We start from the raw sequence: 17849 nt of genomic DNA on the forward strand, positions 1-17849 counted from the left end.
ATGTCATTAGAGAAGATATTTAAGAGCACTGGTCCTAGCACACCCTGAGGGATGCTGCTTGTCACTCGTGTCCGCTGGGACTCTGAGATGTTGACCGTGACCCTCTGGATGTGACTGCCCAAACAATTTCACTGAGCAGTCCACCAAACACATCTCTTTCCAATTTAGACAAGGCCTTTATGGGGCCCGTGTCCAAGGCCTTACAGAAGCTCACCTAGGTGACATCCACAGCCATCCCCTTGTCCACTGATGTCATTCAGTCACAGAAAGCCACCAAGTTGGTCAGACAGGACTTGCCCTGTGTATTCTTCAGTTATGTGTCTTGGAAAAGGAACTTTACTGGTCTTGGATTGGTAGAAATTTCAGTCATGTAATTTTGACTTGAGTAGAAGATTTTCTTTTTTCACTTTTAAACAAAATTAAAAAGGATGATGTCATTTTTCTAGTGATTAGAAACACCCCATAGCTTGCAAGCAGTTCTGCTCTGCATTTACTGTGCTTTTTTATATTTTCTCTTGTGAGGAGAGACTTAAAACTTTCCAAACTGTCTTGAACTCAGGATGAGGTTGGATTTTCCAGTTCATAGTGCCTAAAATTCATGGTTAAACACCATGAACCCATGAACATGGTTCATGGTGTTTAAAATAAACACTCATGCCAGGTTACATGGGAATTGTGCAAGTAGCTTTGGAAGTCCACTGATGTCCAGGACAGTGTAGAACCCAGCTCAACTCTGAGCACCCATTTTGGATGGGATATCTGAAAGAAACCACCTGTGTCACCTTAACTTAAAGCTGATAGAAGTTTAAATGGGATGGGCAGCATTTGTACATCTGTGTGTATCCTTTTGCTTCCTTGAATTCTTTCAGGTCTCCATGAGTTCGATGCCTTACAAGATCCTGAAGTGAATGACTTCCGAGCTAAAATGAGGAGAATCAGTGAAGAAAAGATTCAGTCTCTTGTAGGTCTCTCCTGGATGGACTGGTTGAAGCACACTTACCCACCAGAGCAGGAGCCTGTTATCCCAGAGAGCTTCCAAGATAAACTCTACAGTGGGAACCTTGTAGTGGCTGTTCATTTTGACAACTGCCAGGTAGGAATGGTTGTTCATCATGTTTCATGAGCTGTTCTTGATCCAGGTCTGAATTAGAATGGATTGCTTATGGATATAAATGAAATAGAACACTTACATTATGGTGTTTACTTTGAAATTCAAAGTCTTTCACCAGGATCCTTGATTCTTGAAAGAAAGTGAGAATGTGACCCTATGGTTAATTGAACTTCTAAAGTCTAATTACAGTTCAGCTTCTAAAGGTAAAATGTACAACTTATATCTTCTGTATTACTACACGTTTGTTTAAATGTGATATGTGATTCAAAGTTGTCAGGAGTTTTTTTGGCCAACTGTTCCTGTGTTGCTTCACTTACATTAAGTTTTAAGCTCAGTTCATCAGAGATTGCTGGTAATTGGGAGGCACCATATTCAACACACTTGTCTCTGTGTGTGACTCACTGAACATCTTTGGGGTTGATCTGCTAATTAGATTGAGAAATAATTTTTTTTTAAAAAGAAATTTGGTATTCCCTTTACTGGAAATGCACATAGAAAACCATAACACTGAGACTTAGAGTTAGCTATTTGTTAAGGCTAGCAAAACCTTTAAAATAAAACCCCCTTTATTTTCTACCAGGAAAACCTGGAATGTTTTATCATGAGTTTTTATGATGTTGCTATGACTCTGCCTGAGTCCTCTATATCCATTACCCTATTTTGCACTCTGCTCTTTTGGGTAACCATGAATGATCAGCATTGGAAACCATAAAAACTTACAGGTGTGTAAATACATCAGGCTAGATTTGATGTCCATTTTGACTCAGGTACAAGAGGCTGATTTTCTAATGATTCAGATGATTTTAGTTGCAAAGCTGCACTACTTCTAGCACTATCTTTTTAAACTTAAAAGGTTTAAAATGGTACACACATCTGCCCCTGGAAACATTAAATGTAGAGGTAAAAGCTAAATTGGGTCAGCAGTAACCCAAACTGATGTTGGATTGAAAAGTGTTTTATGACAAAACCTTTTCCAGTCCTCTTCAGCTTAACAGAGAGCCTGTAGTTGTGCAGGAGTGAGATTATCTTCAGCCCTTGATTAAATACTACATCTATATGCATATGCTGACAGGACAAAAGCACTGCAAAAGTTCTTGCTGGTGCAGAATGTATTTGCCTGCCACTATAATAGCATAGGCTGCTGACATTTCAAATGTTTCAAATGCTTCTGCTGCCAGCTCTGACCTTCAGAGCTATTAACAGTTCAAATCTGACCTGCTTTTTAGAGCAGTAAACTCTGTTCCAGACTTCATTACTTGCACTGAGCACTGGAGTCATCCCAGGAGAATTAAAGAGGAAGGTGTGGGGACTCTTCTGTCAACTCTTGCAGCTGCAAGATTGAGAGAAGGAAATATTAAAGTACTTTTTGTCTGGAAGGTGTGGGTGAGCTGTAAGGGCTCTGTGGTTGTCTCTGGATCTTGACACTGCTCCCCATCTCTGTGACATGTCTGTTAAGGTCATATGGGGAGCAAGGCTGTCAGAGAGCACCAGCTTCCTGGGAAGAAAAGGTGTTACTCCCTGTCTATCACTAGCAGTTATGGCAGGAGATGAAAGCCTTCACACTGTGGCAGCTTTCTGAAAGGGGGAAGCTGTTGTGAGCCAGGCAGAAACTGAGAAAACACAGAATTAATTTAGTGTGAGTGTGTGGAGTTCGCTTGTTCCATTCGGGCAGCTTGGCTTCTTACCAGTCTGTATAAATAAAGCACAAGTCAAAAGACTCTAAGCAGACAACACTTCACATTTGTCAATATCTGGGTTTAGGGTGCTTACATCTTCAGAACTGGGCATGTAAGTAAAAAAAACAACAAACCAAAAAAAAAAAACCTTGAAAAAAATAAAACAACAAGACCCCAGGATCTCCTGAATCAACCTTTGCAAATAAACCTGTATAAATCATAATGTGATAGATGAAGGGAGATAAAAGATTTCACAGAAGATCTTTGTACTTTTAGGAACTTGAAATTAATTTAAACCTTCTTTTTAATTTGCAGAAGAGAGTAACTTCTTACCTCAGTATTTTTAGAGCACATCAAAATTAGAGATCCTTTGGAAATAGGTCAATAGCCTCTAAGGGTTTTAATTAAAAACATTCTTTAAAAATGCAGTCTTTCCACGTTGTGTTCAGAGTGCTGCATGTATTGGCTGCCACTCCTCTTTTCTGCTCTCTTCCCAATGTGGTGATGGTTTTCTACGTAAATCACATTCACAGTTTCTTCTTCTTTCTTACTTGAAGCTTTTGCTTGTGAGTTCAGTGATACTTAGAAAAAGGATAACTTGCTACTGGCCAGAAAAATGAAAAATTAACACATCTAGTACTGCTAAATACTTTGAAATGCATTGTGATTTATTGTCTCCCTCATTCAGCATTCCAACAATACATTACTCTAGAAGTGTTTAAATCACTGCTAAATCAAATAAAGGCCTATGTTTTAAAAAGTTCTTCTGATAATATAAAAGTTTCGGAATTAACATCTAACAGCTTTTAGGGTGTCTGTTATTTTGATTGTCATAATAATCAGACTTTAAATGTTAAAATAGTCTGGATTTAACAGTTATTATTTCTACCTGTTTTATTATGTGTGCTAAAATCTTAGCCTTGTGTGTTTGCCTATGACAACTTTGACCTTCAGTATTTCTGTTTGTGTTTTGTTAGGATGTATTTAGTTTCCAGGTGTCTCCTAACATGAATCCTATCAAGCTGAATGAACTGGCAATCCGAAAACGTTTGACTATCCATGGAAAAGAAGATGAGGAAGTTGATCCTGCTGATTATGTGCTGCAAGTTAGTGGAAGGCTGGAATATGTCTTTGGTGATCACCCATTAATTCAGTTTCAGGTACACAGAATTTTTTGGAACTTGATGTAACAATTCTCTGCTGCCTTGGCCAAAGGTGCTTCCTCCCATTCCACTACTGAACAGCAGCATCTCCCTCCTGGTGTCTGCAGCCCTCTGCAGTTGTAAAACACATGTGATGAATTTTTTGTTTCTTTGGTTTGGAGGTTGCTGTAGAACTATTCTGCTGGCTGCTAACAGCTGTTTTCCCTGGCCTTTCAGTATATCCGCAACTGTGTGATGAGCAGGACCCTTCCCCAGCTGACACTGGTGGAGTGCTGCACCATAAAGAAGATGTGTGAGCAGGAGATGATTGCCATAGAAGCTGCCATAAACCGAAAATCCTCCAATCTCCCTCTTCCTCTGCCGCCAAAAAAAACAAGAGCAACAACTGTGAGTTCATAGGGAGAACGTCTGATACCAAAAGGGAACCAGGGGGACATAAATTACAGTGCCTGGGACTTGTGATGTCACTGCTGTGTCCCAGTGTAGCCCACCTGGGTCGACTCAGAGCCTCCTGTTGATTGGGAGATTTAAACAGAAACAGAAATGTGGACAGGTCTTTGCTCTATTACACACTCTGGAGTTATTCAGAATGAACAATCAATTTTGAATTGTCAGGAGATGTAGTACACGACATAGGTTCTCACCCCCAGCTCTCTTCCAGCTGAGTTTTTACTTTGTCTACTCTTGTAGCTGTGGCAACCAATTTATCTTAGAAGATTTTAAATTTATATTTTTAACTGCATTTTTTTGGTTTGTATTTGATATTTTTTGCTTAAAATGCTTAGCTTACAAAGTAGGTCTCAATGTTACAGTGGTGAAGAATGAACTTGTATCTTTGTTTCTCTTCTCAGAGTGTGTGGGATATTTCTAACCCATTCAAGATTATTCTGTTAAAGGGTAATAAACTAAACACAGAAGAAAATGCCAAAGTAAGTAATTGTGTCTGGTATCTGACAACATCCTGTTCATCATTTTAATGATTTTCAATGCTAAGTGAACTCAAATCATACAGATTTCAGCATTTTTATTTATTCCCAATATCATTAGTCACAATCTGGCTTTATTGCTAAAATATTCCTTTATTGCCTGAAGTTGGATATGTGCTAATCATTGTGGCAGTATGGTATAAGTGTTCATTGGTTTTTGATTTTTTAAAACATGGTTTCTCTAAAGTGCTGATAGTGGTGTGAAATTAACTCATTTAAAATAGATTGTCATAAACACCTGGCACGAGTAAATTAAATGTTAAAGGCTTCAAAGTGGTATTTTTGTAGTCCTGAATATATTCTCTATGCCTAAACTTGGACTGTGTGCTTCTATACAATATGTCTTTTATTTTCTACACATAAGGAACACAAAGAAAGAAAGCTGGAGTATCATTTCCTGTAAAAATATACATGACTGGGTTACTGACTGCTGTATAGACCACAAGTTGTTAACACATGGGAATTTATTGCACAGTTACCTCAATGCCTTACAAAACACTTGCCTGTGAGGTAGAACAGCATTAAACTCCTTTATTTGGTTTAGAGATCAGTAAATTGTGTAGCCACTCCTGTGGTTAACCATTGATATTTGCTGTTCTCATGCTTTATTCAGGATACTTGGTGCATTTTTTTCATTCAAAACCGTTGTTACAGCCTCCTTGTAAATTAGCAAACCTACATTTTGGTCAACACCAAAAAGAAGTTTTACATTACAGATAAATGAGCCATAGTTACCTTTTAATACCTGAGACAGTGTGATTGTGGAAATGGATGGCTGCAAAACCAGCTGTTTCCCTTTTCTTTGTCTAAATCATTATTTAGCTAATTCCAATATCTTCTTAACTCTATTCAGTAAACTCTTACGTTTTTAAAACAAAAGATAAAGGAGCCATTGGATTGTGCAAGCAATGTAGCTATCAGGAGTTCCTAAGGTGTTTTTTCATGCTTAGAAAAGTGACTTTTGGTTAATTTCAGTATGCTTTTAGGGGAAAACTAATCAAAATATTCTCTCAGCTTGAGAAGAAACAGGAAAAATGTGCAGTTCTTTTGTATTGGCATCTGTGGGCAACATCTAAATGTTTGTTTTGAATGCTTTTTTTAGTCTCAAAGAATGAAAAGTTCAGTGGGTAACCCAGAACGAGAATGAATGCAATGACCCTGCAAACCTGTGCATGTTTCCCTGCCATGTCTGTCTACAGTGTTACAAAATTGTCACTATTGAGAATGTATTTGTTTTCCAGTCCTGATTCTAAGGCTGTTTAATTCACTGCCATTGTTCCTTTAGCCCCACTGTGCCGTGGATAAGCCAATATTCATCCATTTCTGCTGAAACCACCACCAAAGTTCATAAATACAGTGTTTGTAGCAGGGAACAAAACATCTGTCAGCTGGGTAGCACTGCTGCAGTGTGAGCTGGGCTGGGGACATCCACCTGGGGCACAAGTGACCTCACCCAGCAGTCCAACACCCCATTTTCCAAACACGTGGCATTGGAAATTGCTCTTCTTTTGTCTTGCTCTTTGGTCACCTCATCAGTACACACCATTTCATTTGTAAAAGGGGCATGGCAGAATGAAAAGAAAAAAAATTGGGATACAATCCCTTACATTAACAGGATCAGAAGCCATAGAATGAAAGAGGTGAATTCTTTTTTGACTCAAAACCACTATCAAATTTAATATCTCTCTCTTTCCCTTGCAGTGCTCAGCAATAAAATGAGAATTCCAAGGGAATGTGGGGAAGGTTGATTCAGGAGCAGAGGGAACCTGAAACATCAGAGCACTTTTACACATTTAACATTGAGAACTTTTTTTTGGTGTTGACCACAAGATTACATTTATGGGTTTTTCTTGCTCTGTGTCTCTTTTTCACACTGGTATTTTGGAAGGCCACTTGAAAAGAAGTTGGCTCATTTCACTGTGCAGTTTTCTGTGTATATATGTTATTGAACAGAAATGTAGAAATGAAACAAAAAGATGAACAGGAAAGCATCTTAGCATTGACCCGAAACTGAGTTTAATTTCAGTGCCATCACTGCAGCTTCTTCTCTAGTTGTCCTTCTCCTTTCCTGCTCCTTATTTTCATTGTTCAAGCTACCTGGTTTTGTTGGTTTCTGGGTACTAAAGACAAAAAAAACCTGGAAATCACATACATTGTCATTATTATTACAGGTGACTCCCGCTGTTAGGGTCAGCAGTGTTCCCTCTAAACTGTTTGGAAATAGTTTAAATAAAAAATGAATTTTTTCTTAAGCTGAAAAAAACCCCCAAACCTTTCTCACTTAGAAGCACAAATTGTTTCTACCTGGAGATTTTAATTTGTATTCAGAAAATTAGTCTTAACTTCTTCATTCTGCTTAGTTGTTTGTTTGATGAAATTCATATGTGTGTGTGTTCTGTATATTATTCTATGCATAATTCTGTAGGTTCTGTGACAAGCTTAAAATCTCTCATTTCTTTATGGCAGGTTCATGTTAGGGCTGGTCTTTTCCATGGCACAGAGCTCCTTTGTAAAACAATTGTAAGCACAGAAATATCTGGGAGAAGTGACCACATTTGGAATGAAGTGCTGGAGTTTGAAATCAATGTCTGTGATCTGCCAAGGATGGCTAGGCTCTGCTTTGCTGTTTATGCTGTCATGGATAAGATGAAAACTAAAAAGTCTACCAAGGCAATGAATCCTTCCAAATACCAAACCATTAGGAAAGCAGGAAAAGTGGTAATTATTTAATTTGTTTTTCTTGAGTGACCTCCTAATTATATCAAAATGAGCATCCAGAAGTCTTTCCTTGTCCTCATTTTAGTGCTCAAGAATGCAAAATTAAAAGAAAAGGTACTTAAAACAGCGTATATATTAAGAATTGCACATCTTGGTATGAAAACTTTTGATACTTCTCAGTGATTAATTACTTTTCTGAAAGATATCACCATTTGAAAAAAAAAACAACTCAAGTCACCCTCTCAATTGTATGTATATTACAGTGTTTTCTGTGTAGTAACATTTGCTGGCATCTTCATTTCCATGTGACAATTCTTTCCCTTGGCAGCATTATCCTGTAGCCTGGGTAAATACCATGGTGTTTGATTATAAAGGACACTTGAGGATTGGAGAACTGGTACTGCACAGCTGGTCATCATTTCCTGGTAAACCTCAGCTTTTCAGATTTGGACTTTAAGTGTGGCAGAGTGTGGGATCCAATAGCAGAAGATTTACTGTATGCATGTTCAGTTCTCTTGTAATAATCTCTTTATTACTTGTAATTTTTATGTGGATAAATATACAGCATTTTAATCTCTTTCAGGAAAGTATTGTTTAGCAAGAAACAGGAAGAGCAAGAGCCTGCTTGGAGCTAGTGTTCTAAAAGTTTCATTTGCTATGGAAGGAAAACCACATGAAATAAATGCATGTTTATATCTGATGTTACTTGCTTTTGAGGTGCAGTTTAGGCTTCATTTGGTTCCTGTGCCATGCACCCCAAATTAAATAGATCAGTTATAATGCAAGCGATAATATGTGCATCAGCAAAAACTGTGAAGTAGAATTTTGTCTTCTCCCTGATACTGAGATCAGTCCCTGAGAGTGCCTGGAGCCTCTGTGTCACTCTTGATCCCATCCTGAGGAATGCTGTCCCAGCCTGGCTGGCCTGAAGCTCTGCTCCATTTGATCCAGAGGGTGTCTCCTGCTTTGCAGAAGCTTTAGATCTCTTAGGATTTGTTTCAGTGTAGGGAGAGATCAGCTTCACTGACTATTGTGTTTATTTTAGGAAATCAGTTTCTCATGGGGTGATAATCCAACATTTTGGAATGCAGGAGGTGGTTTATGCTGGAAATACAGAGCATTGCACTGAAAGTGTTGTGCAGCAAAACGTGCTCTGTCCATTTCATAAGGCAGTGACTTCTTACTGCATGCCTGGCCTGTAATATTAACTGTTCTGTTTGTGTTTCAGACGAACTTGAAGAAATGTTGAATCCCATGGGAACCGTCCAGACCAACCCTTACACTGAGAATGCAACAGCTTTGCACATTAGATTTCAGGAATATTCAAAACAGCCTATTAATTATCCTCCCTTTGATAAGGTAAGGGATGACCCAAAGAGCAGTCATGAATGCTTATGTGGAAATAGCTGTTCCTTCTTTCCTTTCAACTCTGCCCTTTCCAGTGAATTCCCCTTTCCCTGCCTTTTAGTCACCATACTGCAGTTTGGTATGTGCTTGACTTCAGGGTCTATTTTGAAGATGTGCACTTTTAAAAGTGGTCTGTACATGGTCTTTTGAAGGTCAAAAGCAAATCAGTTTCCCAAAATATGAATGATCTTACAAAAAGCTAAATTTATCTGCTGTTCTGGAAACCTTCAAACTGGGCTTGCCTGTGATCTATAAAGATTTGTTCTTTCTTGGTACAAATGTGTGTTACCCGCTCTTTGGGAGACTGCCCTATGAACTCGAGTACTTTAAAGGATAAATGGACTCTTAATACTGTGTGCAAAGGGATTTCTGAAGATCTGCTCTGGGACTGAATCCACTGAAGTGGCCCTGCAGTTTTCTACAGATGAAGATAAGAATATTTGGAATATGTGTGGCTATTTCTGTAGTGTGAAGGATAGATGAAAAGTTGTTCAGAAACTAGCAAAAAAAGCTAAGACCTGGAAACAAGTAATGAAATAAGTCTTAAAACAGACTGCTAGTAATACATTATAAAAGTCAGGCTTAACTCATATACACATTAATCTGAATTTTGGTTTGGGGAAAGTCAGTAACAACCCAGAGAAATTGCCTTTTTTTTTTTTTTGGAGGATTTTGAACCTTTGAGTGGCATGGACAAAAAGACTGAAATTGCCAAGTTTTATCGTCTTGTTCAAAGGCAGACTTGGGATTTAAGGTTCATAAAAATGAAATCAAGTAACAAGATAGGGTTTCTTTTGTTTCAGTTTGGGTTGATAGTGTTTCCCCCTCTTTGTCAACACAGTACTTTTTCTTTTATTCAAACAGCATTGGAAATGCAGTGAGAGCTAAACCAGAACTGACCAATTGCTGCCTCATTTGTGGCTGACCAGTTCACACTTCATAGTGGACATATTTTATCCAGTTTTGGTATTGCCTTATTTATAATGCTTTAAATTTTTTGCTCATTGCACTTACATGTATTTAATTTCTAAAGAAAAAAAATGACATACATATTACAGAGGGGCTAAGTAAAAGTGTTTATCTTTAGTAATCACATATTTGTTCTGGCTCTGATGTTTCTTTTCTTTGTCCCTGCAATACCGTGTTCTCAGGAAGTTAAAACCCTGGGCTGAATACAGCCAGTAGATTTGACTGGGTTAGCCAAAGTGTAGTGACATTAAGGTGTAATGGTCTTCATCCCTTGTAGCTTTCAGCTACATTCAACTCAATCTCCTAAAGATTCTCTTGGTGCAGGTTCTGTTGAATGAGGAGTGACGTTGCAGCTGCTGGAATTACATCAGCTGAGGATCTATCTCTCACAATGCTCCAGCTGAGACTTGCTTGCTCTGTGGCTGCTTCTCATTTTCCCAGTGTTGTTGCTTGTTTCTGCCAAGAAAACAACGAATGAGATGCCAGATTTTTGTTAGGGGAAACATAATGTGCAAAAATAGATCAATCTTTTCCATCATATCATCAACCTGCTTGCACAGTGAGGAGCTGTTTGATGCTGAGGGAGCAAAAGTGCCTGGACCAGGGATAAGAAAGTTGTCTGAGACAGGAGCCATGTGTGGGGCTGGTCCATGGCCAGTGCTGCAGGCACATTGTGGGGCTCAGGGTTCACTCAAACAAAGCTGGACTTGCAAAGACTTTGAAAGTTTATTTGCAAACAGAGTAACTCTGCAAAGCACTGGGAGGCAAGAATCAAGCATAGAATTAGGACACTGTGGTTTTGTTTATGCATGTTTTCACACAGAGTATGTAAATAAGCTTTGTAGCCAAGTAGCAGATTTAATCCATGATATTAATGAGAGTTTCATACAGAGAAAAGAAATAAAACAGGTTAGGATGCCTTTCTAAGGATTTTAGCTGCTGGGTATTTATACTCTGATTATTGCAATCTTTCGTTGTTTCTCGTGTTGTCTGAGTGAAAACAGCACAAGTCTTGCTGGACCTGGGGATGCTGTTGTATTCCTGGGTCATAGAAAAGGCAGATCTCTCAGAGCAAGGAGATGCTGGAGTTCCTTGGACTTTTCTCTTTATTGAGATTTTATTTTATGATTTGTTCCTCAAAGCAGCTGTGGATAGACATACTGGGCCAGTTCTTCATTGTAACACCTGGCTTGGTTGCAGTAATGTGCAGAATGAACTTTGAATAACTGCATTTACTTCTAGACTTAATTCTCCATTATGGGTTGAACTTCAAAAACCAAATAAAATGTTCAAAAGGAAATTAAAAAAAAAAAACAACAAAACCAAAACAAAATAGGAGGGGAGATCCAAGATCAAGAGAAGTACCTGGATGTACTGATTGGGATCATATGGGCAGTCTGAGAGCATGGTGAAAGGACTGGGCTTGTGGATTCTTACTGGGATTGAGGGCTGGAAGCATGGTTCCATGGGCATGAAAACAGTGCCCTTGGAAACTGCACCAGTAGAGGTGAGAAAGCAAAGTATAACTCGGATTTGAGGAGTTGGTTTGTTGAGCTGAAAAATAGGAGGAAACAGAGAAAGAGAAAGCAAGATGTCATCAGTAAGGCTGTTTAATTTAGCTCAGGAGTGGTGAAAAAGGAAATAATTGAGATCATCATGAGCACTGCTGTTTCTGATCTCCCTAGTGCAGATGAGAAAAGGGACACTGCACACAAGTCCGTGTTATACCACTGGAGATACAAAACTGCCTTAAAGACAGCAACATTTCCTTATCTGCTTCATTTCTGTAATGCTTGTTCTAGCAATGCAGTCAGATCTGGGGTTAAATATAATGTATTTAAAACCAATTTTTTGCAGATACTTGAAAAGGCAGCTGAGATTGCAAGAAACAGTGACAATGCTGCAATGGCGGTGAGCATCATCTAAAGACTATTTTAAAATTAATTTTTTGGGTTTTTCAGTTCTTCTGCATCAATCTAGAAATAAATGAGTCAACTGCTCAAATGGAAATTCTAGTGGCTGTGTTTTCTTAAATTAACTTTGATGAAGTGCTTTAAAACTCAGATATATAACTGCTTTTTCCCATATATTTTGGACTGTGAGCTAAAATTTACATTAGAGCTGGAAAACAATTTAGGGTTAGAAGACCAAAATAAGTGTCTCTCTACTTGGCAACTGTGTTTTCTTTTGATTGTTGCAAAAGTATTTTTTTTTTTGTTTCTAATGAAAAGAAATAGTTATTCATGTATCTAAATTTGATCATTTGAAAAATAGAAGAAGAGACTATATTCATCCTAAATGAGAATGCTCCGTGTTGGAGTTGGAAAATATTGAAATATTGCCCTCTAGTGTCCGTAACTCCAAAGTTGAGTTATTGTTTCAGAAAGTTCTGCACACTGGATTTAGAATCTGTACTTACAGTGCCTGCAGTAAGGAAGCTGAAAGAAAGGCACAGTGGCCATTTCCCTGTGTTTCATGAGTTTTTATCTGATGTTCTTTCTGCTATAGGATTGCTGGTATTTGAGCTACCATACCAGAATCTTACTGAATTTTTGTCACATTCTACATCTCTCATTTTCTAGGGTCGAGGTGGTAAGAAGTTTTATGTTGTGCTAAAAGATATAATGGAAAGAGATCCTTTATCTCAGCTTTGTGAAAATGAAATGGATCTCATTTGGACTTTGCGATATGACTGTCGTGAAAATTTCCCACAATCGTTGCCAAAACTGCTGCTCTCTTTAAAGTGGAACAAACTTGAAGACGTTGCTCAGGTAAGGGAAAAGACAACAATGATGGGGGAAAAAGCTTCAGTTAAACCATCAGTAAATAGGATTTCTTTCCCAATTGGAGCCAGTTTGAAATGGTGCTGTTGTGAAAGCTGGAGTTCAGTGTCTGACTTCTGCAGCCTGGACATGTAAAGAAGAACTTACTCTCTCAAAAAACCCCCCATAAACCAAAACCAAAATTCATTTCAAGGGTCCTCTGAATGATGAGAAAAGCACAGTGGATATTTATAGAGCCTAATGTTAAAACCTTGTGCTCAAATTTGGTGTTAAAAGCAAGAATTTCGCAGTCACCCAGTACAGCCCAGTGCTCCAAGATGGTCAGCCTGAACTAGTCTGTGTCCAGCTGGGGTGGGAGAATCTCCACCAGTGGGGACTCCACAGGCTCTGGGCAGCAAAGCCCACTGCTTGGCCACCCTCACAGCAAGAATGTTTTTTATCAGGCTATTCTAAAAAAAATTAAAAAAATTAAAAAATTCTGGAAATCAAGATGATCTGAAATAAAACTTCTTGTGCAAATTGTTAAGCTACTCAAATACTATAAAATCCATATCTCAGACTGGGTAATCAAACGTCACTGTTTTTTTAAAGAGATGTGAGACCCAACCAATGTACAAAACACATCATTCACATCCTGTCTCTTTGACCAAATAGAGCCTCTTCAAAGTAACTTTTAAGGACATGAGGCTGGTGCTGTGATACAAGGTGCATTTTCAGTAAAATAGTTTCATTTGTTTGCTGTACAGATGTGCAGGGTTACTTCACTACACTGTAAAGGAGTTGGTGCAGCTGCCTTTTGCTGCTGTATTTACCCAAATAGAATCCAACTCTTGGGTTGCTTTTTGGGAATAGATTGAACTTTATTACAGGAATAATTATATGAGCTTGTAGTAAGACCATCACAGCTTGATAGGCTGATTTTAAAAGTGATAAAGTAACAGGTTTCTGGATTGGTGTTGAAATGTTTTAGATTGTGTACAGAGAAGTTTGGGCCAAACTAAAAAGTCTGGCCAAAGTTAGCAAGCACAGCACTCACTGCAAGGGGTGGAGCCACGCATTGTTCTGGTCTTCCTGACAGAATTCTCATACAATGATGCTCAGCTTCTTGCAGGCCACTACACTGAGATAATATTTATGTCTTTCTCTGAGTCTCATTTTAAAAATTTTCAACTAGTTTTTTTGATTTTTTTATGAACTTAGAGCTAAAAAGCATTTGCTGTGAAGGGTTATGATTGATGGTATAAAATTCTATTTTGCCTTAGTATTCTAGCCTTCACCTGTTACAAGCTACATGTTCTTGGAGGAAAAGGCAGCCACCCCATGAAAATCCATCTTCTGTCTATCCATGATGTGATTTTTGTGATTATCCAGTCAGCCAGATCCTTAGTTTGCTCCAGCAGAGAGTTCATTTTCTGCTGCGTCCTTCCTACCAGCTAGGTGTATATGTTCTGTGGACTTCTAAAAATAAATGGAATTTCATCCCAGCTCCTTGTCTGTGCCATGAACACTACACTAACAAAATGGAACACCTACACATTCCTTGCTCACTTGTGTTCTTTCATGTGCAAGAATGCTGTTCCTTACTACTAGTAAAGTTCCTTTTACTTACTAGTAAAGTTCCATTACTTCTGAATTTATTGTTCATTATTAAAAGCTATCTAGAAATCAAAACTGTAGAAATAAAAGCAGGCACTTGTTTGCTTCTTAAAATATGTGAAGGAAAAGGTATTCTGAGTGCTGGGGCTTTGAAATATGGCCCTTGGTAGCAGTTTTGAAAAGTTACTTGGAGGATGGATATTAGCTGACAGCTCAAAGTCCTTTACATTTGTAAACATTAAGTATTATATATACATAAACCTTTTTATTTAAACAAATGGCTGAAAATATGATACCTTGTTACTGTGTACTTTCTGGAAGAAATGTAGTATTTATGTTTGATTATCTAGAGACAAAAGTGCAGTTTATATCATAATATTGGTTTTGCCAGTGTGGAGAGTCTCTCTGAAAAATGAGATCTTACTTTAAGCGTGCTGAATATTTCTGTAGCACATAGACCTATCAGTACTCCTACCAATTTACCTGTTCAGGTAAGGAAAGACAGCTTCATGAATTTCAGGAATTCCAAAATTATCAGGATTCATAATTTACTTCCCATTAAAATTAAATATTTGCTGTACTAGCTGTTGTTGCCTGCTACAGTGGGCACGCTGTCATACCAAAAAGTTGTTTTGATGCCCATTTTTAGATGTATTTCAGTAAAAGTCTTGACACCTCAAGCAAGAGGTTTAAAAAACCCCAAACATGAAACAACAAAACCCAAAGAAGGAAACACCAGCTGTTCATAAGAAAAAACAATCAAACACCAGCTGTTTGGATTTAATAACTATATACCTGTTTTATTAATGCAGCTTAAAAATAGTAAGGCTCTTTTAGAAATGGTGTCTCATATTTGATTGTAGAGTGTTTTTAATCTGTTAGTTCAGTGGCCCATGAAGTTATGTCCAGTGGATTCAAGCAGCTTTCCTGAATTATTTGCCATTATTTATCAAGCCCTTGTTGGATTTGCAGGAGTTTAGTAGAATGGTTGCACAGAAGGAATTGCCCTTACTGCTGCCATAACCACCTGCAAGATGGCAGAACTTGTTAGGAGAAAGCACAGACAGTATTTCTTCTCAAAGCAGAATTCAAACAAGCAAACAAAAAAAAATTATAAGAAATTAAAAAAATCCACTTGCTCTCAGTGAATTGATACCATCATTACTGAAAGTAGAGAAAGGACAGCTGAAATACTTGAAATAACTGGAATAAAAATACTGGCCTCTGCTTAATTGTATTGTCTCATATAATCTTGTTAGGGAAGAAATTGTGGTTATTTCTTTATAGAAGAAAATATTGATGCACCAAGGCCAAATTTGAGTTTTCTCTGAAACACACATTGTTCATTCTCATTGCAACCCCCTGTGCAATGATTTCAGCAAAGGGAGGAGCTCTGTATTTTCACATCATCTTCAGTTAATGTACACACTGTGGGCCATGACTTTCACTGCCTGATATATGAGGCATGTGGGACCACTTAAGCTCATCTTTTTAGAATATTTCAGGCCCTCCATTTCAATCATTCAGTATTAACAAAATGTCTCTATTTTTTGCTGGTTCTGCACCTGATTTACAGTAGATTGTGTAGAAACTCTGATAGTTCTGGAGTCTGTGGCTGTCTGACAAGCAGAGCTGCTGTTCACATTTTCAGTGTCTGCCTTGTGCATTAAATATGTGACCAGGGTCAGTATTTCCTGCACAGTTTCAGTCCCAGCATTTCTGCTATGGAAGTGTTGGAGGCTGCAGTCCTTGACATCAGGACTGGCATCATTGACACTTGTTGGGTCAGTAGATTTTGGAGTGTATTTTTGAGTGTATTTTTCTGTTGGAATGTGACATCTATATTTAAAATACCTGTAGTTTTACTTTGTCACTATGAATTGTGCATGTGCCCATGAAAGCAGTTTAGCTGATCCTTTCCTCCACTTCTGGAGCTGCAGCACAGCCCTGGCTTTGAACCGTGATCCATACCCATTTCTTGCCTTCTGGATTTCACAAAAATGATGACTCAATTCAGAATCTGCCCCCAAGGTGTATAAATGGTGTTATGAACTTGCCTGGTAAATGTGGGCTGAGAATGTGAACTCGTGTTTGTCATACTGCTGCTGGAAGCAGGAGTTGATGTGTTACAGAGTAGAAATAAAGATTTTTCACTGCTGTAAAGTCATTATGAAATCAGGAGAAAAACAAGATCTTATTCAGATTTTATAAGTTGCTATTGAAAGATGAAATAACCTGTGGTATCTAATTTGTAGGGAAGGTTTATTATTATCATGGCTTGTTCCTACAGAAAGAAACAACTTGTGCGGTTGATATACTGCATTTATACTAATATGCATTTATATTAATGTGCATTAAAGAGTTTATTTGTATTTATAGTGCACTGTTTCAGTGATACAACTCATATTGCTCTCAGCAGCTAGCTGTGAGCTTCATAACAATGCAATAAAATCACTTTATTTTGTGAGACTTCTAAATGTTGTTCTTTTTGGTAGTCCAAAGTTATGCATCATTGTATTCTGTAATTTTTTCCCAGCATATTGTTTTACTATCTAACCTGACCTTTTTGGTTTTTTTGAAGTTTAAGCTCATTACTATTCACAGTGAATGTTCACAAAGGCTCCATCAGTTGACATGGACAAATATTTTTGGTAAAGAAAGCTTGCTCTCAACAAAAATCTTTTTTTTTATGTCATAAACATATAGGTTATATGTTTATGACAGCACTTACAAAACATCTTATTTTTATTGAATATCTGTTTTCAAGGCATACATACCTGGTGTTCCCTAATTTTTGTTTACTGTGCATTGTGTCTGCATGTAGAGAAACAGGTTTTTCAGACTAAAAGTGTAATCTGCATCATTTTGAAGCGTGAGAAACTTAATCAGAAGTGGGCCCAGTTACTCCAAATTCTTTCTTTCCTTTATGAGCAGTGAGACCCACCTGTGTCCTTACCTGTCACCTCTTTTTTTGGAACAGCTTCAGGCCCTTCTGCAGATTTGGCCCAAGCTGCTGCCCAGGGAGGCTTTGGAGCTGCTGGATTTCAATTATCCTGACCAGTACGTCAGGGAATATGCAGTGGGGTGTTTGAGGCAGATGAGGTAGGTGAGGGTTTCTGGGGTACCAAACTTCATTCTGTTTGCTCACAGGATAAAACAACCCCAAGAGGAAGGAGCTGAACACGCTGCCTGCCATGAATAGGTGGCCAAATAAAGCAGTCTAATGTGTGGATAGGCTTACTGGCAGCTAAATAAAAGCACCTTATTCTGACACCTTGCAGGAAATGATGATTGCTTTCCATGTTGCAAGGAGAGCACCTGTGCACCTTTATCCCAGAGAGGACTTGGGTGTTCATCCCTTTCTTGGGCAAAGGAGAGCGAGAAACTCTGAGAAACCTTTTAATAACAAAGGGGGAAATATTCTTGGAGTCAAATACTGT

The 17849-nt window shown here is 38.2% G+C and overlaps 1 protein-coding gene across 6 annotated transcripts in view; it reads left to right on the forward strand.

Annotated features, from left to right (window-relative positions):
* The window catches only part of PIK3CB (phosphatidylinositol-4,5-bisphosphate 3-kinase catalytic subunit beta), an 89635-nt gene that overhangs the window by 56244 nt on the left and 15542 nt on the right, over positions 1 to 17849 (forward strand). For all 6 annotated transcript variants that reach the window (XM_015637799.3, XM_015637803.2, XM_015637798.3 and 3 more), the window contains 10 exons: positions 870 to 1093; positions 3765 to 3947; positions 4167 to 4337; positions 4802 to 4879; positions 7403 to 7654; positions 7983 to 8079; positions 8883 to 9013; positions 11888 to 11941; positions 12613 to 12801; positions 17390 to 17511. In XM_015637799.3, coding sequence (XP_015493285.1) covers positions 870 to 1093; positions 3765 to 3947; positions 4167 to 4337; positions 4802 to 4879; positions 7403 to 7654; positions 7983 to 8079; positions 8883 to 9013; positions 11888 to 11941; positions 12613 to 12801; positions 17390 to 17511 — 1501 coding nt within the window. The remainder of the gene's footprint in view (positions 1 to 869; positions 1094 to 3764; positions 3948 to 4166; positions 4338 to 4801; positions 4880 to 7402; positions 7655 to 7982; positions 8080 to 8882; positions 9014 to 11887; positions 11942 to 12612; positions 12802 to 17389; positions 17512 to 17849) is intronic.

Source organism: Parus major, chromosome 9 (genome assembly GCF_001522545.3).
Source record: "Parus major isolate Abel chromosome 9, Parus_major1.1, whole genome shotgun sequence".
NCBI lineage: Eukaryota > Metazoa > Chordata > Aves > Passeriformes > Paridae > Parus > Parus major.